The sequence below is a fragment of the Ammospiza caudacuta genome, chromosome 3 (genome assembly GCF_027887145.1).
Source record: "Ammospiza caudacuta isolate bAmmCau1 chromosome 3, bAmmCau1.pri, whole genome shotgun sequence".
NCBI lineage: Eukaryota > Metazoa > Chordata > Aves > Passeriformes > Passerellidae > Ammospiza > Ammospiza caudacuta.
Window position 1 is genome coordinate 55826102 of NC_080595.1, and position 25840 is coordinate 55851941.

The 25840-nt window shown below is 39.1% G+C and overlaps 1 protein-coding gene across 2 annotated transcripts in view; it reads left to right on the forward strand.

Moving 5' to 3' along the window:
- Positions 1 to 25840, forward strand: part of AIG1 (androgen induced 1) — a 123197-nt gene that overhangs the window by 26256 nt on the left and 71101 nt on the right. For both annotated transcript variants that reach the window (XM_058801696.1, XM_058801697.1), the window contains exons 2-3: positions 10191 to 10346; positions 21451 to 21552. In XM_058801696.1, coding sequence (XP_058657679.1) covers positions 10191 to 10346; positions 21451 to 21552 — 258 coding nt within the window. The remainder of the gene's footprint in view (positions 1 to 10190; positions 10347 to 21450; positions 21553 to 25840) is intronic.

A 25840-nucleotide genomic window follows, 5' to 3' on the forward strand; every position in this document is an offset into this window, starting at 1 on the left:
TGCCTCCCCAGGCTCTGACACGCAGTTGATTTTCTTGTTAGCATGTGCTGGGACTGCCTGTGCAGTTCTTTTATCGATGCCTCAGACCTCTGGTGGGGCTGGGACTGCCCGGGGCGGGTTCCAGTAGCTATCAATCAATTATCTCATCTGTACAGAAACTAGCTGGGGAGTTCCCGGGACTGCCCAGGGAGTTCCTCTGGTGACTCAGCATGCCCAGCATGTGCAGGGGCACAGCCCTTGTCCCCAGCTGCATGACAATTACAGCTGCTGTGCTAATTGGGAGTGCACGTGCATGTACCCACCTGGAGCATGGAGGCAGGAGTGTTGGGAGGACCAAGAGTTTTGCAGTGGCCACTTGATGCTTGGGCATTTCCTGGTGTGTCCTGCTTCGCTGACTAGTAGGCTGTGTTCTTTGGTAGGCACAAATGCCTTTTTTTTTTCCATGCCAGGCTGCCATATTTACAAGCTACTACAAAGTGCTTTTCTTGCCATGGAAAATCAAATCACCTTGCTCGCTGCTACCAGAACTAGGCTTCAGCAAAGCTTTCTTTACTGGAGTGATTTGCTACTTTCTTACCTGCCACTACAGGTGTTGTTTGAGCCTTCTGTTTCTTCGAGAAGAAAGGGCAGCCTATTGTTGAACTTGTAGTGCTTACTGACTGAAAAAGACATTAATTGCTGATGGAGAATATCTAAATTTCATGGGTTTGGAACCTGGTTTAATATCAGGTAGTTGTCATAAAGTGGCTTCCCCTAATATGTAAGGAGATGTAAATTTAAACTTCCATTTAGTTAATCTCTTTTTTCTTTTGCAAATGAAATGTAAAGTAGTGAGTAAGCCAGAAGTACAATAAACAGATATGTCTGAAAGGTTAGTTTGGAAATTCAAGAAACAGTTAAAGTTGGTTACGGTAAGAAAGAGTGGGACAGGTTTGAGCTGTGTCTGTTCATGAGCAAATAGGGAAAGATATGGTTCTATGCTGATTTTTTTTTTCAGACCACTCTCTCCAAAGACAGTCTCCAGGTAGCAGATGAGGTTGTTGTGCTGCTTCTACTCTTTGATCTGTCCTACAGGCATGCTGAGCAGCCAAGTGTACCCCATGTTGACATTGCAGTGCATCAAACTTACTCATATGGAGCAAAACAAGAGGAAAAATTAAAAATACATATTTACCCCTAGTGTTGTTCAAAATCAATATTTGCTGTATGAAATATGATGTAAGAGCAGTGAAGTTGGGCGTGGTATAATGGACAAGAAGATCTCCAAAGGTATTAGATACCTTGGTAACTCTAAGTTTTTTGGCAGAAATAGATCAGCTGGTCAGAATTATAGTATCTAACTATTAAAGACACAGTGCACTAAAGAAGATTTTAAAAACTCTGATCACTGTGAGCTACATAAGAGGAGAAATATTTGGATTTACACTATTAGTACATACATACAGAAGTATGGCTGCATTTGAAAGGAATGAAATGTGTGCATTGGAAATGGCTGTTTCTATAAGAGTGAGTGTAGGTGTATGGAAAATAACCTTGATACAAGCCTGAAGAACTGCCTAGGGGTCAGGACACCTGAGTTCACCCCTGGAGTGCCTTGCTGCCTTGGCCAGCTCATTTCCCCCTGCCTTGCTTTCACCAACAACAATCAGGAAACAAATCCTTCATTTCCTCTGAGATTGATTCATAAGAAAGACAATGAAAGCAGGGAAGTGTTATCATCTGTGGTTGGAATGCCACACACCTAGTGAATGCTTAACCCCCGCTTGTATTTTTAATTTAAATGCAGTTAGTTTATATCAGGGGTTTTCCCATGGTTTCTTTAGAGATGTGAGATAATGAGATTTTTTTTTCTCCCAAAATGCAACTCTTTAGAACAGTGTCTTCCTTGGAGTGCTGTGTAAAGAACAGTCTTGTTTATGAGGACAGTATAACATGTTAGATCACCTTTCATTGAACCACATGCTTTATAATTATGTTCAAAATTATGTCCTGTCTTTTCTTCAAGTGGAGCTTGAATAGCAGCATCCTTTGCTGTGGTCTAAATTGCAGAAAACCTTTATTTTAGTAATAACTTTATTTATGAATATACTTTACCTGTCACAAGTTATGCTTCAGCTGCTGCAGCAGTGTGCAAGGAAGAAGAGTTTAAGCAAAAGCTGAAGATGAGCCTGATCAGAGATTTGAGCTGTTTTCCGCAATATGAGTTTGCAGCTGACTTATTTGTGTATTGTTGGATGAATGACAAAGTGGGATAAAGCCCTCAGTGTCTCCTTCCCTTACCTTCCCTGGAGAGAAGGAGAATTGCCCAACTTAGATGCATATCATGTAAAGCCTGTCTTTCTGGACTGATGTGTGGAATCATTCATTACTATTTTCACAGTGCTCAGGAAACAAACCTTTAAAACCTTTTATTTCCTAAGCTACAGTAGGACAGCAGTGAGGTTGCTGTGTCTCAGAAGATTGTAGTGACTTTCTCATTTGCATTTCCAGATCTGTCCCCATGTTGCTGAGATACATTTGTAATGGCCTTATCTAAATTCAGGAGTTTAGAAGGCAGCTATTACCTTATTCATTAAAAGGGAAGAAATTAAAAGCAAAATCAGTTACTCTTTGATTAGTCAAAATTGCTTCCCTGTAGTGGTATTCAAACTGTATTTCTAAACATGAAAAATTTGGTGCAAGGCAGAAGTTTCTGGGGTTTTGAGCAAACCATTTTTTAAATAAAGTTTTGTACTTAATAAAATGCAGTTTCTTTTTGGGGGTAGCTAATTTACAAACTGCATGGGCTTTCCAGCCATGGGAAACCCTATCCTAAAGCTCATTTTAGCACAGACAGCTGTAGAACAAGTCTTACCTTCTTAGCTAGCTGTCCCAAACATTGTCTAGAGGGCTGCTTTTCCTGCCTTAACTGCAAGGGCACTACTGCAGAGAGTGTACCAATCATGCTAAAATGTGTAAAATGATCATTTATGCCAAAATAATGACATAACCTTCTGAGCAGTGTATAATCCTAATAGGATTAAGCTTTACTAAAGAAAAACATAAAATATATAACTTAATAAAATGATAATCTATTCTGAATAAACTGTATTATACATGTTTGCTGAATGGATTATATAAATTTAATGAAATTACACTGTCTTATAAGCAGGATACAATAAGTAGTAATGGCAGCTTTTCTATAGACAGTGTAAGAGAGCAAGGAAGAAGATGGGGATTATTAGAAAATGAGTTTAGTCAAAACAATTAAAAAGATAAAGATAAAAGTAGAATAATAATTTCTTAAGTACTGCAACAATAAGCTTCATGCTTCTTTGAATGTATTAGCCAATATCAAAGTAAGATATATGAACATCTAAGAAAAAGACTGACATGATGTTGGAGAGGAATGACACAGCTGATATAGTTGCAAAGGATTTGAGAAAATGTAGTACTTTCTCAGCATCTGTTCAAATTCTTATTATATTTCTTTAGTACATTGTCCATTCCATCTCTTCATTGGATATGTGCAATGGATTGCAGGCTGCTAGCACTTCTGAGCCAGATGGCATACACTCTGTCATGCTGAGATCATGTTAGAAATGTCATCTATGCAACTCAGCTGAGATAGAGTAGCACTTAAAAATGAATTCCTCAGTTGTCCACTATGGATTTTTTTTCCTGGTGGTATTGCACCCATGTAAAAAGAATAAAGATGCTTCTGTTGCTGTCGAAGACTATAACATTTCCAAATTTGTTTGCTAGTGTACCGAATTTCGGTTTAATTTGCTGTAGTAAGGAATATTTGTCCTTAAGAAGTACTTAAAGTATTATAAAAACTGCTTTAAAACTATGTTAGCACAAATACGTTATTTCAAATTTTACAAGACAGTCAAGAATCATGTTAAAACTGAATGGTCTAAGTTAACCTTTCCAGTAAGAGTAACAGAGTAAGGGATTTTCCTGGGTTAAGAGGAGGGAAGATGAAAAGACAAAGGAGGAGCCTGTTGAGCTGCTTTTTTGTCTGTCCAGATTAAAACACATCTTGTATTCCAACAGACATAATTTAAAAGGCATCTCTTGTCAAGGAAACACAAGATCTTGTTATCTTACACAGCTTGCTCCCTGTCCCACACCTTCATAATAGGTGCTTAATCACTAGGAGTTGAACAGTGTAGTACCTATAAAAACTAGACCCAAGAGTCAAACAATTTTTTCTTCTATGCATATTCATGTCTTAGTAGATTTTATTCTTTTTTATATCTATATAATCTCAGTGGTTTAAAAACCCATCTTTGGTTGTATTTGGACAATGCCAGTGGGCTTCAAAGAAAGAGACCACAGGAGGTTATGTAGAATGTAAAGGATTATATTTAAAGGAGTCCCTGAACTTACATAATGCGGTGAGGGATTAGGCATGTTTTATAAGCTGATTCATATCTTATGACTAAACCATGAAAATGAAGTTAAATTTCCTACTAAGGACTAGTCTTCATACCCAGCAACATGCTGGGTACAAGAGCCGTCCCCCCCCGAAGGCTGCAAAGGGAGACATGAGTCATTAGCTTGGATGAGGACAGTGCTGGACATTTATAAGGCTGTCCCTTTTTCCAGTTACTGAGGTTCTAATGTCTCTTCTGATAGAAATGTCGTGTTTTACTAGTTTAGTTTTTAGTTCTAATTTATGTAAATAAAAGAGAAAGGAGGGATAGGAGAAATACTTTAAGGTTCCTAACCAGTAAACAACTCAAAGTAAAGTAGATGGCATTTGTGTTGACTATTCCTTTGGCTTATTCTGTTTTCGTTGCCTTGTCTGTTACTTTTCTTCTGTATATGATGTATTTGTTTTTTGAGACTACTGGCTTTTGATGGGCCAGGGGCTCATCCTTTTCTGTATTGAAGTGACCTATGATGTTGAAACCTGTTTAAGAAACAAAGCAACCTAAAAAAACCAAGGCACTTGCAGCTGGTATGGAAAAAGATGCGATATAAGCTTGCCTGTTTGCCTCAGCTTACTGTCAGTGAATCTTCTGGGGTGATGCTTCTTTTTTACTTCTGACCTTTGAAATACGAGTACTTTTCCCTATTCCTTGCACAGAAATATTAATTCTGAGTAGCACACTGTACTTTTTCACGGTTCTTGCACCCTAATTAATTGTAAATTTTGTGTTTAGATGTATTACACTGTATTTTAGTATTTAAAAGGCTCTTGGTTCTTGCATTTTTTTGCTTTGTCTCTCTTTCATTTGTCTGTAGACACAAAGATCTACCTTTTTCTTATCTGAAGTCTGTGGCATCTCTGATTCAAAGACTTCATGTTGTAATGTTGTTCAGCTTCTGCTTGCTGTCATAACTGACAAAGATACAGCAAGAGGAGAAGTGAGAAGAATAAAGCAGTATGCCTGTGGGTGGTGGTGGAATGGCAATGGGCAAGAACAATCAGTAGTTCCATACAATCAAGAACAGTAACATTTATTAAGCAGCTACAACCCATGACTTCATTTGAAGCATTTTCTATTGAAAATATCTTGTTATTCTCCATCTCTCATCCTGGACTTCCTCTGTATGTTGCAAGTACAGGTAACCGAGTGTTGCTAAGGATGCAGCCTGTCCACAGGTGCCTGCAAACAGCCCAAATCCTCAACACCACTTGAAACAGTCATCTTAATTGCTGAGGCATAGTACATTTGTTACAGCAATTGATGGTGTCTAGAGGCTGGAGAAATTAAAGGTGACGGTGAGCAGTATTAGATACTCCAAGGTTATAAATAATTTTCTGTTGTTTGAAGAGGAAAATCAGACCATGTTCTTTATTTGACAGATTGTAAAACCTGAAATACAAGAAAACCTACAACTTTGAGCAATTTGATTTTGCATGCTGGTAGAGCTGAACTTCCATCTTCTTGTGGAAATACAACATGTGTCTCAAGCCTGAGTGGTTTGATGGGTCAGGTTATGGCTGTTCCCCCCCTGTGAGCTGGGTGGCCTGTCCCAAAGGGGGTGCCCGATGCCCTGAGGCTGGGACTGCCCCTGTGCCACTGGCTGCCTGGCTACTGGCTGGGGATGGGATGTGCCCTGACTGCCCCCTGCCAGTCCCTGCCCCCATGGATCAGTAGGGCTTCCCTGACACCCTTCTGTGAATTAGTCATTTTATCATGTGGGTTATGTTCGTTTACTTAGTGCTTTTTTGTTACTTCTTGTGGATTTTGTGAGTGTCGCTCCCATGTTTTATTCTGGCAGTGCTGTCTTTCTGCCAGCCTAGAGTGAAGCCTTATTTCATGGAAGGTCATGAAGTAAGTGGTGTTAATCTCTAAAATGATAAGTGTTTTTAAGGACAGTGGTTTTTCATAATCACAGGTAGGTAGAGGAATAATTATCCTTGGATGGTATTAGTGCTTGCAGAGACTTTTCCAGTTCTGCCCAGAGCTCAAAGGAGTGCTTCTGATTCTGAGAGTGAACTTGAAAGAGAATGAAATTCCAGATTCAGTGAATTTAATGAGGGATTTTCTGCCTTGTTAAGACTAGTAACAAAATTTTCATAATCTCAAGAGATCTTGTCCACACTATGGAGCTTCATGGCATGGGGGAGAAGGGGGTCTCCATGCCCTGGATATAGATTTATGAGGAAATAGGTTTTCTGTTTGACTCTTAAGAAGTCAAATTAGGGGTAGTATGAGGAGGTCATTAGCTGCAGTCCTTGTGAAAAAACTGTCCTACTGAAGCAAGTTTTTATTTTCTTTTAGTAGATAGACATATACAATTAGTTTATTCCATGTAGTTCAACACAGCTCACTGTTTGAGAAGGTTTCTGTGCTGCTTGGTTTCATCTTATGTTTATAGCTGTTTTTCTCCTGCAGCAACTTATCAAGTGTTTTCTCTGCTCTGAGTTTTGTTTACTGACATCCTTTACATGGCCATTGTTATTACTTGTCATTACATTATCACAGTTTAAAGGTACTGTAGTATCAACTCCAGTAGCAGTGGCCCCTTTAGGCTTCTAGGAGAAAAAGGATCAGCAGTATTTTATACCTGTTCAGTTATTGTCTTGGGATTGCATACTCTGCTCATAAGTTTCTGATTCTATCTATACTATTTATCTATACTGTTACATGGTACAGGGAAGCTCTGTCTGTTTTCTGTCAAATTTGTCATTTTCTAAATCACTGTTTTCCTTCAAGCTCTAGTTAGAGGCAAAAGTGGAAAGTATTTCCTTTGAAATACTGTTCTTGCTTACATTTCCAAGGGGGAAAAAGTCAGCTGTGTTAAACAGCTTGAGGATGTTTCATGTATAGATTTACCACTTGCAAATTTTCAAAATAATAAAAATAAATTTTCATAATAATTTTTTCTTTTGAAATCTGAGGTAACACCAGGGTACCTTGAAGAACGTTGTTTAGAGAGTTTCTATTTCCTTGCCGTGCTTTTTTCATATTTGTTAGACAGCATTCATACTGAGGAGCATGGGCTTTAAAACTTTGTTTCATACCAAAAAACACCATTAGCTGCACGCTGTGCTTTTCCTATGCCAGACCCACAAAGGATGTAAATCATCACTGATTCTATTTAATTAATGTTGCTGAGACTCGTGCAGCTCTGGAGGTCCTAACTCTAATCCCAGGTGTTGATAGGTGTCAGAAGAGTTTTCTTGTGCATTCTAGAAAGGAAAGGAAGTAGAATGAATGGAGTGCATGTATGACTAAGCTGTAACTGTTCCTCCTTGAACATTGTACAAGTTTTTCATTTGCTCTGAATGTTCTCAGTGAGGATGTAATTTTCTCTTTCCTATATGGATTTTTATTTGTTAATGTTTTTGTAGAGTAGTCTGCTTCATACCTACCCTCTGAAATCTTTGGGTATTTCCCTTCAGGGGTTGTCACTCCTAATTGGGATTTCATTCCCAATGATATCATTACATTTTCTCTGGAAGCTCTGTGTTCATAAGAGGATAATAGGGAGGGAAGTTGCTCTGTTTGTGATTGATTAGTGGATGTACAATCTCAATTCCCTTGGAAAGTGGGTGTGTGATTGTTTGAGTCTGTGTTTCTTTGGAGAGGGACCATTTCAGGGAATTGTAGTTAGAGCTGCAAACAATCCATTAGTCACTCTTCCAAACTCTGCCAGCATAATGCTGTTCCCTGCAGTACATTATTGAGTGTTTTGTCCAATATTGGTTTGAGTGACTCAAGCCATGAGGCTTCCACCACTTCCTCTGAGAAACTATTTCATGGTCTGACGGAGCTAACTGTTAGGAAATATTTCCTGGTACTCAGCCTAAACTTTTTAACACCCAGATTGATCTCATTACTGTTAGCTATACTTTTTTCCCATCTCCGTCTTGTTTGGCATTCACACTCTTGAGTGAATAGTAGATGGTATCATATCTCCTCATAAGTCAAGCAAATGCATAATTAGTTCTTCTATTTCAGCTCTCCAAATAGGCCATCTGTTTGGTGGAAAACAGGGCTGAGTATGGGAAGATCTTTTTTCTACTAAGTACTTGTTTCAAACAAATAATATGAAAAAGTGCATTAGGAGTTCTTAGTAGTTCCAAGAAGCCCCAACTTACATTTAAAAGGCTTTTCAAAAATTATGTGGAAGATTGTAACTTTTCCAAGCAGTCATTTGAAAAAGTAGTACCTCTTTCTATACAGCAATATACAGCTCTAGCACTAGTAGTCTGTCACATCTCACAGCTTCAGGGAATGTTTTGTAATGTTGCTTCATCTGTTTATCAAGCGAATTCTGTGTAGCTACAGCCTGGAGAGGAGAAAGCAACAGCAACGGAATTGCAAGCAGATCCAGGGGCCATTTGAGTGTTTGTCATTCACAGCTTTACAGCCAGAACTTACAAGTGTTTGGGTCATATAAAGATTGTTGAGGAAGAGAGTGTACTTTAATCCATCCAATCATTACAAATCTCTGGATTTCTTCCTGGTAGCCAACATCTGTTTGGTATTTCTCTCTGTCCATCCTTCCTGCCTGCATGTCTTGCCTTATTGTAGTGTAAATGCTGCAAAGATCTATGCAAATAATAAATTGTATATTGCAGCATCTGGGTATATGCTATTCTTATTTCTTATGAGTAATCTTCTGCTTGGTCAGTGGAACACTTAGTTTACAGTAAGACTTCTAAACTCCATGCTTGCTTTAAAATACATGAAGTATGAATTCTAAGCATACATGTGTTCATGTTTTTTGACTAATCACTGTCTAATTTGGGAACCAAGCCCATGTTTTGTTAATTTCTTACCTGAGATTACCTGATGTGTGTGGGTTTGTGACCTGGGCTTCCAGTTTGGGGAGTAAACAAGCTGCATGCACTTCCTCTGAACTGTACTAGAAAGGATGTGCAAGTCCTCAGGCAAGAGCATTCCTGAGCTAACTTATTACAGTTTTACTAAGCCAATTAAGGGAGAAAAACTCAGTGATCACATTAAGATTGAGTCAAGTTTGAACCAAATCAGTGGGTTCAGATGATTAAACTAACGATTTAATATCACAGATAATCTTATATTGCACACAAATACGTAAATGCAAAAAAGGAAAATTTGAAAAAAAAAATTACAGACTGCCATCAGGAAAAGTAAGCGAATAACTCCTGCATCTTTCTCGTTCTATCATCACTACCTGAGATGAAGTAGAGATAGATTTGCTGACACCTGGGCCATGTGCTGTGTCTGTCAGGAAGTCTCAGGCACTTCCTTTGCCTTTAGATGGAGTGTCTGGGACAGGCAGAATCTCCAAGAGAGACCTCCTGTCACAAGGGAAGGAAACACTCCTTTCTGTTTCTTTCCCTTCTCACAGGGAGCATTCCTCACTTTTCTGCCTCAGAGGCAATTGCTTTGGGGATGAGCTGCATGGAGTGACGCAGGAAGGGGTGGCTGCAGTTCAGTTCCCAGCAGGTGACACATATCTGAGCTGAGGGTGGAAAGCCACCTCTGGAATGGTCCTTCCACTCACATGGATTCCCCCTATCGATGCACCACTTTGAAGCACACGTGGCTTTTATGTGAATAAACTCTACCCATATTTAAGAGACTGGTGTATTCCCACTCCCCATGTCAGTTCTGTGGCAATATCCCTCATGCATGCCTGTATCTGACCTGCCCTCTGCTGAAGGGCTGGTCATCTCTGTTCAAGAGAAGAAGAGATGGGAGAAGGAGCACAGAAAGATTAAGAGGTGTTCAAGAGTGTGTTTCCCTTCCGTGCAGGTTATCCAGGCTGTCTTTTTTGGGATTTGCGTCTTGACTGACCTGTCCAGTCTTCTCACGAGAGGGAATGACAGTCAAGAGCAAGAGAGGCAACTGAAAAAACTCATTTCCCTCCGTGACTGGATGATGGCTGTTCTAGCTTTCCCTGTGGGAGTGGTAAGTACAGTGTTAATCTGTGCATGTCTTTGCTAGCTGGGTGAACAGTGTTACTTACTGAATGTTTTCTTCCTGAAAGGTTTTCCCATCACTATATGAAAGACTATGCAGAAAGGGGAAAATGGGAGAGATGATTTTACTACTCTCCTATTTTTCACAGGTGTAAGGGAACAAAATATACAGTGTGTTGCTGAAATAATTCTTGTTTTGTTAAAAAAAAGCCATGCTACAATAGGAGCTTGATTGTACAAGTAATTTTATATGTGTATTGTACCAGCAGCATCTTGAGATTCAATTTGGACTTTTTCTGCTCCACATGTCATCATCAGGAGAAGTGAAAGTGCTGACTGTGGCATGTTTTACACCATAATGACCTGAGGGAATCTGGGCTGTAAGACAGTTTCACATGGGCAAGAAGAGAAGCAAATTCCAGGTTGCTCTCTGTTAATTCCACAAGGGATTCAGAGCTGGCAGAATAATGGAGGTAGAAAAAAGGGGTTTTGTTAGTAATGTTAAAAAGGACACAGAAGGTATGTGAAAATGTGGGATTGACATGTCTTTTAAAATAAGAAAAATATTCTTTGGATCAGATCTTGCTCTGCTGGGACATTGCACATCACTTTCAATGGCAAGAGGTGTTCATTGTCTTTACATAGCTAATAAAGCTGCTAAAAATCCAAAATTTTATGAGTTTTTACATGGAAGTGTCATTTATATCGATCTAGTTCCAAGCTTAGGCTGCAATACAAAAATGTGTGAACATTTTGTTAAAGTTATTGCTTTTATTGTAATTCAGGATCAATCTTTAATTCTCTTTTTCTTATTTCATTGTACAGTAGCTCAAAATAAATTCACTAGAAGCAGATTTTTTTTCATGGACTATTAGAAAGCTGTATGAGGTCTTTAAAGCTGTACTTTCACAACAGCTGATCACTTTCTGTCAGTTAACAGCAGCTAACATATCAATCTATCACTTATAATTTCATATATTCAGTGATGCTTCATTAGAATTTCATTTCACCATTTATGTGGAATTTCACAATACATGGAGAACGCTTTTGCAGAGTTACAAAAGGCAAAACATATGTGAAACGCTGCAGGTACTTCTTTAATAAAAACCCAGCTGGTACCCTTCCTTTATTATACTTGCTGGGCTGCCTTTTGGGAGCTGCCACAATTCATGTTGGGGTAGCAGACTGCAGTTTTCCAGCAATGGTAGAGGAGAATGGATCAGGTAATACAGCTAGTAGGAAATTTGTCCACAGACAAGTTTGTAAATATGCATTCTATGGGTGCAGAGATTTATGTTGCATTTGTGTTTTTAAGGGAGATGCGGAGTTAGAAGTAGTTGTGATTGTGAGTAGCAATAGATGCTTTTCCTGTGTTGATAGTAGAAGTGAAAAAGGAGAACAACTTCCCACTATTTGTCCGTGTTTAACTATTTTAAGTGCCTTTTTCACTCTAAAAGTGCACTCCTTCACATGCATCAAAGCACACCCTCCTTGGGTCTCTCACACCTGTCAGGATTCAGGAATTCTTTCCTGCCGCTGTTTTAGCTCATACTGTTGTCTGTGTGCTCCTCCACTCCTGCAATGCTCCTGACCTTGAAACTTCTCAAGATCTTGGAGAATTTCAGCTTCACTTTGTCTTGGCAATTCTGAGGCAGGCAATGTTTCTCAGTACACAAAGACTCCCAGTTAGCCACTGCCTGCACTACAGGTGTTGTTGCAACGTTGACAAATTAGCAATTCCCAAGAGATGTGTCACATATCTGGAGATAGCTGCTTTCCCAAGGGTTTCATATAAGAACAACTTGTGTCTTAAACAAACATAGTAAGGAATTTCTATGCTCATTGCACAGATATGCTCCATTTCCAAGTGTTACCTTTGTGTGCCAAGGGGGAACAATTGTTTACCACTTTACCTCTTACTAAGAAATCCTAAAAAGGTTGTTTTCGTTGCCATTTCTTCTCCTGGCTGCTGAGAGACAAACAGCATCACCTCCTGCCTTGACACTGGTCTCAGCTCCTTCCTGAAACCTGATCCTCACCAACAGCAGTTCTCACCACACTGCAGCTGCCACTTGCCAGAGTCTGGCCAGTGCCTGAGAGACTGCTAGGCACTGCAGACTCTGCTTTGGTGGGATTACAGATAGGAAGAGTGCAGTGCCCAAAAGTAGCAAACATCTAAGGCAGATGTTGTCATCCAAGAGCTATTTATGTGGAAGAAAATAGTGAAGTTTTGCTGTGATGGAGGTTCTCATTAGAAGGAAGGTATTAAACCACCAGAGTGTCTGTAGAAAAAAAAGTTAAAAGTTCCCTTGTTTCTCATATTCTTTTAACAGCTTCCTCACTCCAGAAAAACAAAAAAAGGAAAAAATAAAAAGAAAATAATTGTAAATGCAAACTTTCTTTCCTTGAGACTCACCCACCTAGCTCTCCACGGAGCTTCTCAGTGGTTTCCAGTAGTGACACAAGGGAACCTTCACACATAAAAACTGGGCAGATGTGAATAAAATCTTTGTTGGGTTTCTAATGTAACAGTAGTCATCATGCTTAAGTATTTGTCAGTTACCTTAACATCTAAATTATTTTTATTGCTCAGTGTTTTGCACAAGACGTGTTTAGGCAATAATGCAAATACTAGGGGAGCATTTAAAGCCTAATAACTGCAGCTTTTCAAGAGCAATTCACCACTTTTTTTCCTTTATTTCCTGCTGACTGGAGCCCTTGAGATGACTTGTTCTGAAAAACAGATGAGAAAAGGGGTATCCACTCGCAAGTTAAACAGTGATGTGAGAAAAAAAATGTAACCAAGTTCTTAATTTTTAAGACTTCCTGAGAAACTAAGCATACAAACCATCTGGGAAATCTGACCACCAGCTTCTTCCCACCTTCCAAAGGAGGGAAAGAACAGCCCAATGGTAAATAATCTCCTTTTGTAGCTTCACAACAAAGCAGATCTTGCAAACAAATCAAAGCCTGAAAAATCTGTGCAGCAAATCACATCTCTCCAGTGTTGTGATACGCATTGTGTATCTCCAGGGACTCTGATAAAATTGAGTTGCCAACCTATATTTCACAGGAGAGTTAAGAAATAAACATGAACCTCTTCTAAGGGCGTAATGGCTACTATTTACCTATTGTTGCTTTTTGTAACATGACTCTTCAGAGAATCAAATCAGAAATCAGCAGATTAATTTTCTGTGCAGTAAAGCCTTACACCACAAAAAGTCTGTGGGCAACATTTCCTAGCCCTTTTTTAATTCATTATAAACCTGCAATACTATTCAAATGCCTAAGAGACTAGGAAGCATCCACTGAAGAAAATTGCTTGCATAGGCATTTTAGAAGTTCATTACCAATTTTCATCTGTAATTACTTGGACTTGCCATCCTTTATCTGTGTAAAGGAGATATATATTAAGAGTAATTTACACTGCTAGAGTGATGTGAGACGTGCTTAAAAGTCAGTCATTACACCAGTGGTTTAGCTTATCCCTACTTTTTTTCTATTTGTTTGACATAAATAATTAAGTTGCCGTGTTTCTATGCTTAATTAGTGTTTTGGTTTTTTCAATATGTTTCTTGTAATTTGTACTGAACAAAAGGAAGAAGAGATAAATCAGGCATTTCTGGTTGTTTAGGACTGTGTTTATTAAAAATAGGAAGAATAATAATTGATCTTGTTACATATCAAAAGAGAGATTGCTGCCTAGAAAATCACAAACTCTACCACAGACATTTTATATCATGTAGCATCAACAGCTGTGTTTGAATCAGAGTCTAAACTGACCAGAATTACCTCATTTTTTCTGTTATACTTTTATGGGTTTAAAAACCTGTGATACAAAGGAGAGAAAATCAGGCATGCTTTATTATTTCATGTTTCTCTGTGTAGTAGAGTCAAAGGAAAGCTGATCAGCCTTCTGTAGATCATCAATTATGCTGATCTGTGATCTTATGCCAAGAAAAGATGTGTAGGCATTTGCTGCAGTTTCCTAGTTACCTCGTTGCTTGACCAGACTATAGCATAATTTTATTTCCATAACTGACTCAACCATGCGAAAATCTCTCTTCTAGATTTTACCCTCATCTGTTGTGACAAGATGACTTGTGATGGGATAATTAGTGAGTAGTGGTACGATTGCCCCCTGAAGTCTATTCTCTGAGAGTGGTTTTCCCTGGGCTTTTCCCCCATTCCTTGTGATTCCTGTCACTGGTGCTTTTCAAATCCCTTTGGTGTATTGTGCTAGCTCTCAATCCCACCTAAAGACAGTACCATGCCAAGTTGTACCTACTGTGGTCTGACTTTAACACCACTTTTCTTCTGGATGTAATATCTCTAACTGTTAAAGAAGTTCACAAACAACATATTTATACCCACAGTTAACCACAAGTGTCCTGGGAGATAGGTAGAAAGCTTACCTTTAACTGTACTTTTAACAAATTGTGTCTGGGTCACAAGGGTTGGGGTTTTTTTCCCTTGTCATTAGCCATCCAGGAAATTACTGAACTGTGCAGCCGAGCCAAAACCAAAAACACCTAGTGTAGGAAAATAAAGTTCCACTGGGTTCATTCTTCGTTTGCATAACATTTTTTGGTTGGACTCATGTAAAAGTGCGAATTGTAAAATTCTTTTTGTTGGCTTTACTTTCTTAGTTTCTCTTTGCTTCCATTTGTAGTGTTTTGACAAAGCCACTTGATTTCTCTTTTGAATAACTATCCATTTTCCAACTTGTCCTTTAAAACTTTTCCCTTGACAGGGCCACATGCTGTGCTCGTGTCCTCTGAAGCTTCAGAGACAGAGGACAAACACTCAAGGAATACCTCCATAAGTGGGAAGACAGCAGTTTGTTTTCAGCCTTATTTTTTTTCTGCCACCATGTATTTGTTCAGCAGTCTTTCAGATGCCTGTAATAAGTGAGCTATTCCATTCCAAGGTCTTCTGACAAAACTGTTTCCTTTGGTCTATTATGACTGGACCATAGATAGATAATCATTACAGACAGATAGAATCTTTACAGATTCTAGATAGGATAAGCTGCAAATGAGGGACTTTTCTGTTCTATATGTTGCTTCATTTTATGTTTAACCCAGTACTCTTTTTGCAAATCTGTCAGTCTTAGGAGGCTCCTTTGCAAAGAAATGTAAAAAACAATTTCTGGTGCCTGTTTTCTTCCTTGAATTCAAAGCTTTGAGTGTGTCTACAGAGGACATGGAAGGGTAATATTTGTGCCATTTTGCCTTAGGAACAAAGAAAAATAAAGTATTGGGCTCTCTGAAATTTTTGTTTCATATGAGCAGCCTGTTCACCCTGGCATGTGAATATAGTACAATGTCTGTCTCCATGGGGGTAATGAATTATGTCACAAGGAAGGCAACATGAGCACAAGAGCTGGAGTTCTGTTTGAGGCTTACGTAGGTGTGAGAGACCAGAGAAAATGAGTACTGGCTCAGAAGAACTAAAGGAAGGGAGGAAGAGGGGCAGGGCAAGTCCTGCATAGGTGGGATGTTACCACACCCCCTGGAGCCTCTAATCCAGACCCAGACTGGCTATTAGCACACACAGGTATAAAGACTGCTGGTATGAAAGAAAGAGAAATGGGGAGAAATTCTGAAAAGTGCAAGATCCAAAATGGTATCAGTTGGATGGGTAGCAGCCCATCAGAAGGAGGATCATCCAGCCCACATCTTAAATGACCAAGTAGACTCTGTCACTCAATTGCCTATCTTAGCTGAGGAAAAGGAAACAGAATAAGAAGAGAAATTGAGGTATTTGTTGGAATGGCTGCATGTGAAGCATGTCCACTCTGGGATGAAAGACCTGTTAAGAGAGATGGTAAGTAGGGAATGTCCTGTCACCTGAAGGGCTTGTGAAACAGTCATTTCTGTCTGCAGCCAGTGCTGCACCCAGACTGGAGGAACATCCCCTGCGCATTTCCCCCCTGCAGCTAAGGATGGGAAGGGAGTTGAGGGAAATTTGGCAGGTAAACTGCATTGGTCCTTTTAATTAATCAGGAGCAAAATAATATGTGCTGACAGGTGTACAAATAGTGTCAAGTGAGGTGCAGGCTAAAGCAGTGACATGATCTACAGGGGAAAGTACTGTGAAAGGATTACAATTATGATTGTTTCCTTCCTAATCCAAAATCAATGCAATCAGATAATGGTAGTCACTTCATAGCAGGAATAGTCCAGGATCGGGCAAAAACTGAAGGGATACTGTGAGTGTTCCATACCCCCTACACCACATCCACAAGCCAGTGGGACAGTAGAAAGGACAGATGGTCTCCTAAAATGGTTTTTGAGACCTCAGGATCCAAAGGTGCCTGATCAGCTGTGGGACACTGTGACCCATGGAGAGTAAGTGGATGTATATGACTTACAGCATTTTTTCCCACAACACCTACCATGCCTTCCAGAAACAAAAGGACTGATGATTTCCAGAACCCCATACATTTTCCTGGTCAGCCAGTACTGCAAGGCCTCCCAGCTATCAAGGAAGTCCTGCTGGTCCTAAAGACCCCCCTGAACATGCATGCATAGGTAACCAAAGATGCCCATGGCAGAGAACCACAAAATTAACAGCAGATGGATAATTCCTGCTTTTTAAAACTGGTCCAAGTAGGACTGTGTTTTCTTTTGTCTCTCCTTCTACAAGCATTCCATGCAAAGATGTGGCTGTGAGAAGATGAAGCGGCAACAGGACTGAAGATTTACATAGTTCTTTGCTGCAGTGACTGTACATGTTTTTATCTTAATATGTTTTGTGATATTTATATTCTTATCTGTTTTGCCTTAGTAGTTTTGCAGTATGTGTATAAATGTCACAAGCATTGTTTTGGGCTGTTTGTGTCTTCTCTCTGGTTGCCACAGCAGGTGGAAAAGATTCCTTCCTGAATTTAGCTTGGAAGCTCAGACAGGATTTCATATGATTATGAAATCAGATTTGTATACTCCTTCCTACCTCCTCAGAACAAGGTATAGAATTACTTTGAACTGAGAAAGAAGTGTACTTTGATGCCAGAGGAACCACATGTGGTGGTGGAAAGCGATGCATGAAGTGTGATTGTACAGAGAAGGGGGTTGACAGAGACTGAGGCAGCAGCTGGAAAGTTTTCTCCAGCTGTAAGCAAAGAAGTCCTAAGTGGCCAAGATGTCAGAAGAAAGGATTTTGGATTTGGAAACCAGTGAAGGGTTTAGTAAGTTAGGAAGGTATTTGGTTTGAACCCAGGACCCTGTCTAGAAAAATATGCCAAATAGATAGAAATGGCTTGAATGTTTGTTATACCTTTAACCCCCCTGAGGCAACCAGACTAAGAACTTTCACTTGATGTAACTTTCCCATGGTGCACCCTGATATTCCCCCTTATCCTGGCATTTGGATCTCTAGCATTGTAATAAGATAATTGACTGTAATATGGACTCTGGGGACCCCCCCCCGACACCACATTGGTGGAAGGGATAAGGGTGGTAATACAGGAAATGTGTTTGGGTTACAATGACACCTGGACTTGTGAAATTATCAGCTCCAAAATGTAAGGCTGCCTAACTGTTGAAAATTTGACTTATCCTTAAGTTTTCTATTTTTTGGTGAGGTGTGCAATTACATCGCAATGGAGAATCTTAAATTGGACTCATTAGGCCATTTAGGATATCAACTTAGAAGTCCAGCAAATATCAAAAGTTATTTTATAAAATTGTCTAATCCTCAATAAATTGTTACTAAATGGGCAAGAAATATGTGAAATGCTGAACCTCATCTATAGGAAAATGCTGTTTTAAGCAGCACAAGCAAAAGTAAAGTAAATTGCCAACCAGTCTGCTGAACTCTTCCAATCACTGCAGCCAAAAGACTGGTTTCATGAACTCTTCCCCCCAGATCCTGATTTGCATCTTTCTTGCCATCTCTGGAACTGACACAGTGAGGGATGAAGGTTTGCATAGTCTGGAATCCCTATATTGACTGGACTTCTATTTTTGATTATTGAAGTAGCAATTGTCCTCTGTATGATTTCTTGTACACTTTCCTCTTTTTCCTCTCCTTTTTTTTCTCCCTCTCTCTGCTAGGTTAGAATCCCACTACTGCCATCATGGAAGAAGATCCTGTTTCCCATTGTTCTGCTCTCAGTCACTGTTTTGAGCCTCGGGGTAGTGTACTTAACCAAAGGAACAGGGGCAGGGCATGTCCTGCAAAGGTGGACTGTTGCACTGCTCCACCCCCACTGCCCTGATGCCTCTAGTGCAGCCCCAGAATGGTTATTAATCACTGGGACAGCAAAAGTCCCACCAAAGGGGGAATGCCCTGAGAGACCAGGGCAAATAAAAGCAGTTGCATAGGCACATGTGGTGACAGCCCACTGCTAGGACTTCACAGTAGCTGAAATCACACTGGAATTCAAGCAATGATTTTTAATATTTGTCTCTTCCTCTCCCCCTTTCTTCTTCTCAAAATCTGGGTAACTTAAGAGTTGTATGGTTTGGAGTTCGCTAAGCCAATGCCTTGTGAAATGCTTGATTTTGAATGAAAATGTTACTTTAAAATTTGCCAAGTACCCTTACTTTCTAATGTTTGCGAATGAAAGTTTGTTGTTTAACCTCCTATGTTGTCTCATTTCTCCTGTGTGCTGCCTTGTGTATTAAAAAAGCATAAGAAACTCATCCTGCAGGTCCGGGACTTTACAAGAGGCAGTGTAAAGAAGCAGCTCAGTTGTGTCATGGTCTAGCACTACATGATGGCCTGGGATCTTAGCAGAGCCCAGCCCAAATAAAAAGTCTGCCAGTGGCAAAATGTAAGCATAGTAGAGGGGACTTAAAAGTACCAGACCAACAGTTGCTCATTAATCAAAGTAAACAAATTCAGAAGCAGCCAAAGTAACTATGTCACAAGCCCTCATTATAATTCCTTTTATCAGAATAGTTAATTTTTATAGTTCATTTTATCCAAATGAACTAATTGTAAAGAGTAAGGTGAACTGTTCAGACACTGGAAGGGATCTTCCCCAGGATGTTGTGTTAAGTCTCATACCAGGTCATCCTCTGGGACAGGTTAGTTCTGTGACACGTTTGGTTTTGCACACTTCCTTTACCTTATGTCTGCCTTGTGATAGTGCTTTGCTAAGCAGCATTTGCCGTCTGTAGCTCCAGATGGTTGCAACCAGCTAGGCTGATCCTGTTCCATCCATTGGCTGACTTTGGTTAAGGGACAGATGGCACGTCCCCTCTTTTCTTGTCTTTACCTCCTTGACAAAGTCTATTGTTTTATTCTGCTCTACACAAAAATCACAGGTCAAAACATGCTACCTCTGTTCTAGTCAGTGTAATAAAGTTCAGTCTAATCCTGGTGGATTTTTCTTGTTTTGAGACTTCCTTGGGAAAAAAAAACATTATCAATCTTGGTCTTCATATGCCTGAGAAGATGTTTTTATGCCCCAGTTGATCTTAGCAGGTTCTCAGAGACCCACTGTGATAATACATGACTTCTAGGAAGCCTATAGAGAAGAGGATACTTTGCTTCCATTTTTCCTGCTGTTCAGCTATTCATATCTTGGCACTTACGTGTCAGCAGGTGCGTAAAGAGCAGCGCTGTGCCAGTGCCAGGACTGACCCAGAAGAGAGATTTCTTGTGGGGTGCTTTACACTTGCAATACTTTTCAGGCTGTCCATCATAACCTATTTTTTTTTTCCTGGCCTCTGTGCACTAGTCCAAGCTTATTCTGAGCAGGCACTGATAGCTGTCGTAACAGATGGACAACTGTGCTGGAAACCAAGAAACTATGTACTGTATGCACACTGAGGGAGCAGTGTACTGGTTCAGGTCATTCACATAACTGGCTGGCCGAAGTCTGCGTGTCTGTGGTTGGAACAAGGTGCCATTGATTAACTGCAAACCTCAGTTTTAACTTTCTAAAGTCAGAAGCTAATGAAATAACTTATGCCTACACTATTATACACGCTGTTGATTTGCAGGATGTTCTATGCTCACCCCATGTTTATTTCACTGATCCTATAAATGATCTGTAAGATCATGAGCCACATCAGTTTGGACGTAACTGAATACTTCCCTTCTATCTCAGTGAAAGTTCTATCTTTTGGCTCTCAATCTTTGAACTTGGATTTAGCATTTCTGTTTAGAGAGCCCCTGTAAATGGTCATTGAAAAGCTCCTTGCCCAGGTATTAGGTTTTACTGCTATGAACAATAAGCCTTTTTTATTACTAGAAAACTATGACTCAAATCGAAGGTAAGAAAGCAGTGGTGTTTTAATTAGAAAAATACTTACTTGCCACAGCTAAGGTAAGCTAAAACTATTATTTCTGTACATTTTTGTGGGTTTGTATTGTCTTTGCCTTTCAGATATCAGGATAACTTCAAAGAATATGTGAACACTTCGGCAAAAATTTAGCCTACTGTAAACTTTATCTGATCCATTTGTCCTGGCCTCAGTCTACAGGAAATAATGGTTGTTTTCTGGGCCCCTAGTAAATAGCCTCTGAGAAGAACCAAACCAAATTTCATATTGACAAATGAGCAGGATACTAGACCTCTTCTCTGTGGATCCCAGTCCACCGAGAATTGTGTGTGAATTGTGTGCAGAGTCATCAAAAGTTCTTTGGTTTGGTTTTTTTAAAGCTGACTTGATGGCTGACACAGAAAAGTGCAAATATGAATTTACAAGCTTCTGTTCAGGAGTGAATGTTTCATATTGATATGTTGTATGAATTCCAAGTGATATTTTAGCTGATTTTCCATTTGTTTTCTATCCTGTTAGTGGAGAAACATTATTTATGTGCCACATCTGCTACTAAAGTCTAATATTCACTTGTAATTTGGCCACAGGTATGTTAGTCAAAAAATGAGATTTTTTTTTTTTCCTGGCTAAAAGTTAAGGAAAGAAAAAAAGAAGAAAAGTTAAAACTTCAGTGAATGCAAAGAGTAATCCAGATTCAAACTGTTGATTATAACAGTATTTGGTCAAAGAACAATAATGCCCATGTCTATCTCTAAATCCTTTGCTAAGTGACCCATTTTGCTATCTAAAGAATGCAACTTATTTTTCAGAAGCATATATTTAAAAATGTCTTGTCTTTTTTTTTCTCCTTAGTTTGTTGTGACGATGTTTTGGAGCATCTATATCTATGACAGGGAACTGGTTTACCCAAAGCTCCTTGATAATTTTATACCAGCATGGCTAAATCACGGAATGGTGAGTAAAGTAATGTAAACACTTCCTTGCATAAACAAAAGTGTAATAAAGACACTGATTTCTCTGTGCATGATTCTGCATACTCGTGGTGCTAATTCCCTCAGAACTGATTAAGGAATGTGTTTTGCAAGAAACAGTAACATCTTTCCTTCCCTGTCTTCTGGAGTTGTATTTGAGTCCTTATTAGGTTGAAACTGGAGATTTGAACTTACATGTCCTGTATCCCAGGCTTGTGGGGGTCAACTCTTTCCTGTGTAAGGTAACTTTCCCAGAGAAATGTTGCTGTGGGCATGAGGAAGAGACTGTTCATTAAACAGACGTTCTGATTTTGACAGATCTTGTTCTAAAATGACAGAAACACATAGTTGAATGTTTCTTTACCAGTCTACCAAAGAATAATTCATGATGAGAACTTTTAGTTAAAATGCTTTTTCAAAAAATCTCTATTTTTTGGACTTGGGTGTTTTAAGAAAAATAACTCAAGCACACCAAACTTATGTAGCAGAACCTGTATCTGAATATTTTTAATAATGTGGAATTATATGTATCAATGCAAAGCTTTAAAGTTGATACATTGGTATTCATAAAGGTAGTTCCTTGAGAAGAAAACTGACCTTTTAATCCCTCTCTGCTATGTTAAGTCAGACATCCTTTCTCTCAACTATATATTTAAATGCCAAGGGAAAGTTAAGGCCACAATTTGCCATCAGGTACTTTGCACTGTTGATGCAGCATTTGGAGCTGAAAAGTGTCATGTTTGCTTCTCTAGTTGCATCTGTGCAAAATGTTTCATTATTTGATTTCCTCATCAAGATGTGGCAAACCATATGGCACTGCTGTTCATCACTAGACGACAGCAGAGTTCATCCTTCCAGGTGTGTGAACTTTATCACCACAGCAGATCAAGATTTGCCCATGATTGCTGTGCTTGATAAATGGGTCCGTTGTGGAGTGGGGCAGATGACACTGCTGTTTATTTTTTCCCCAGATTTTGTATCAAAGGAGCAGTATGAGAGTTGCTACCGACAAAAGGAGCATCAGCTTCTGCTAGATACTGTACTGTTTTATGATGTTTTGAAAGGAACAGTGTGATACTATGTGTATCTAGAGCTGAGGAAAGAGTCTGATGACTCCTGCTGTGTTTGTTCAGGCTGTACTCCCTTGAGCTCTGAGGTTACAAACTGAAAACTTGCGAACACTGCTAAACCATGCTCATCTTGATTTTTTTCCCCACAACAGATCAGTCCCAGTTCTGATGACATTTCTTTCAGGAGACATTCCATATACTGGAAGTGTCTAACTCATAACATTTTTCATGAATGTACATTGTGAAGCAGTTGGCAGCAAAAGGCCGTAGGTATTCAGGAAGTCTTCTCTGTGTGCTAACTAAAAGGCAACTCAAGCTCATGTTGCTTTGTAGAAATGTATACTTAGTGAAATATGTGAAGAGGTCTTCTGTTTGAGGTTTTTGGACATCATAGAGTTTGCTGAAATGTATTGTGTCCAACTATTTTAGACTTTTTTTTTTAACTTGAAATATTGTAGAAAGCATTTTTGAAAGACTTTTGTAAAGGAATTGGTTTCTGTGTCAGTCTCTATTTATCCAAGTGTTCTTCAGTTAGATCACAAGGGAAGTTTATGGCTGTGGGGCTTTTCACCACATTTAGTGCATTCTTTCTGATGTTTTATCCATCATTTTATCCTCACCAGCTTTCATGCTAATTAATTCTGATCCATTGCTCATCATAGTATGAAAGGGTTATTAAACTACCTTGAGAATGCTTGCACCCTACTTAGTAGTAGTTAAAATTTTGACATGTCAGATTTTAGAGAATATGATAGAGGCCCACTTGGTGAAAGGGTAGGACCTCTGGGAATAATTTTAAAAGGTCAGAATCCCTGGCTATTGCTTTATACTGAAATAAACATTTATTCTCATGTATTCCTGCACATTTTGACAGCGGCTGTGCTCATGGAATGATAACTGTTCTGAAAGCAAGGGTGGCCATGCTGGAGCCCAACCTTGCACAACAAAACTCACACAAGAGACTCTCATCTGTCAGTGAGAGGTGGGTTGTTTAGCTTCTGTCATGTTGCTGATTAATCCCACTTTTGTGTAATCTTCCCACAAAGTATCTGGTACAGCTCCTAAGGATATGAGGTCAAACATTACTTAACCTGTGAACACTCTATCCAGAATTTTTTCACAGCAATTTCCCCAAAATATTTCTTTAGCACCCCCCCCCCCAAAAAACAATTGCACAATTAAAAAGCCTTCTACTGTATTATGATCAGGTGTAACAACTTGCTCAAGTGTCAACATCAACCTGCAAAACCATACATAGAAAAGGAGTGAAAAGACATGAAATCTGGGTGTTAAAACAGCAATCATATTTCCATTAGTAATATGGGCATGTATTAAAATATTTGAGAGTATTCATACTTTAGAAGCGTTCTTAGGTCACTATCTTGAAGTCTCTGTGAAGAAGTTGTTTGAAAAGCTCATCCAATTCAGTGCCTTAGCCCAGGAAGAAGTGATTGGGCTGAAGAGCCTGCTGCTTTTTAAGCTTATAGTAATTAGTTCTCCTTCTCCTTTTTCTTTTCCTCTTTCCCATCCCTTTTTTGCAGTTACAACACCGTCCATATCTAAACCCTTATTTTCTTGAACACGCTGTAATGTCTTGTTAATACTCAGAGATACCAGTCCTTCATAGCAACACTTTTTCAACATTAAAAAAAAAAAATCAGAATTATAGAAAAACTTCCTTTGTAGAAATGGGAAACATGAGGGAAATGAACCTTGGAAATATGTAGTCCCATTACCAATTCAATTTTAATAATTTTTATGAATTTTCATAGAAAAAGAGGAGAAGCTTATTGCAATGCAGAACCTATTCAGCATAAAATTCCATATAGTTTCAAGAACATCTTTCTATTACTACATACATTTATTTATATTTATATCTATATTTGATATATACACACACCCATACCCTGTATTAGTTACAAACATAATTCCTGTATTTGGGACAATCTGTGTATAAAGTGATGCCTTATGGTACCAGATAGTACCTCATATGTGCAGATTCATACACTTGTGAAAGGTATCACTGACAGAGTTGTACTGTGCCATAAAACTGATGTATTGCATCATCTCAGTCAGTTCATTAATCCATGACCAATGGTATCACTCTGACTTGAAAAATGACCATGGAAATCAATAGCAGGGTTGCTGCTGATTTGACCAACACAAGGATTTAATTTCTGTTTATTATCTGAAGGAGCACATTTGAGTAGCTGAAGCTAAGCTTCTGTCCACAGATATAACTACCTGTCTAAAGAGAGTTGTTGGAGAATAGAGCTGTCTCTCAGCCTTGATCTGTTTCTGAACTGTCAAGTGCACTTCCTGGATTTATTAGTTATGCAGATGAATTCATCTTCGTGGGCTACAATTTCAGTTGCCAAATTGCTGAACTCTTTCATCAAAGATGTCATTTGTTTTCTGGAGACTGTCCTGCAGTTTGGAACCATATCAGCTCATAATTCCAAATGCATATTTTCCATGGGAAATACTCTTTCTGATGGCTGGCTATCTGATCTTTAGCAGTATGAGGAATTTTAATTGAAGACTAATTTTTAGTGTGTAAAACGGATGTGTCATAGTAGTAGGATTTTTATCAGCTCATTCCTTGCAACTTTTTGTGCTGGGACTGGCCAGGTGGATGCATGGATAATTTTTTCAGAAATTATATTCTCTTCAATATTAGCACAGGCTGTAAAACTAGAGGTTGCCCGTATTCTAACCAATGCCCACATAAACAGATATGTAGACTGAATTAATTTATGCTTGAGCATTGCTGATTTTGAGCCAGGTTACATGGCAGGACTGCCTGCAGTATCTGTCCAAGTTAGCATACCATTTCAGCAAGAGTCCTTCTTTGGTTTTTGCAGACATTGTCTCACATTTGTTTTAAAAATGTGAATCATCTTTTGTTTGTGGGAAGGAAAGCAAAATACAGAGATAAATTTTTACTTACTGAGGAGCTGAAATGCTCTGGAGGTCAGAAACAAAGTAATGTCTTCATATGAAGACCCTAGAGGAGAGGTCAGGAAGGGAGGAAGAGAAATATGCTCTGCATCTGTGGAGTTGGAAAAATTATTATTGTCTGAGTTCTGTGCCACTGCAGTCTATATAAGCTCTTCCAGTTTTGTACTCTGTTATTTTTTAAGCTGCTTTCAGGAAATGGGAAACAAAGGCATTTCTAGAAAGACTTACCCTCTGTTCTGG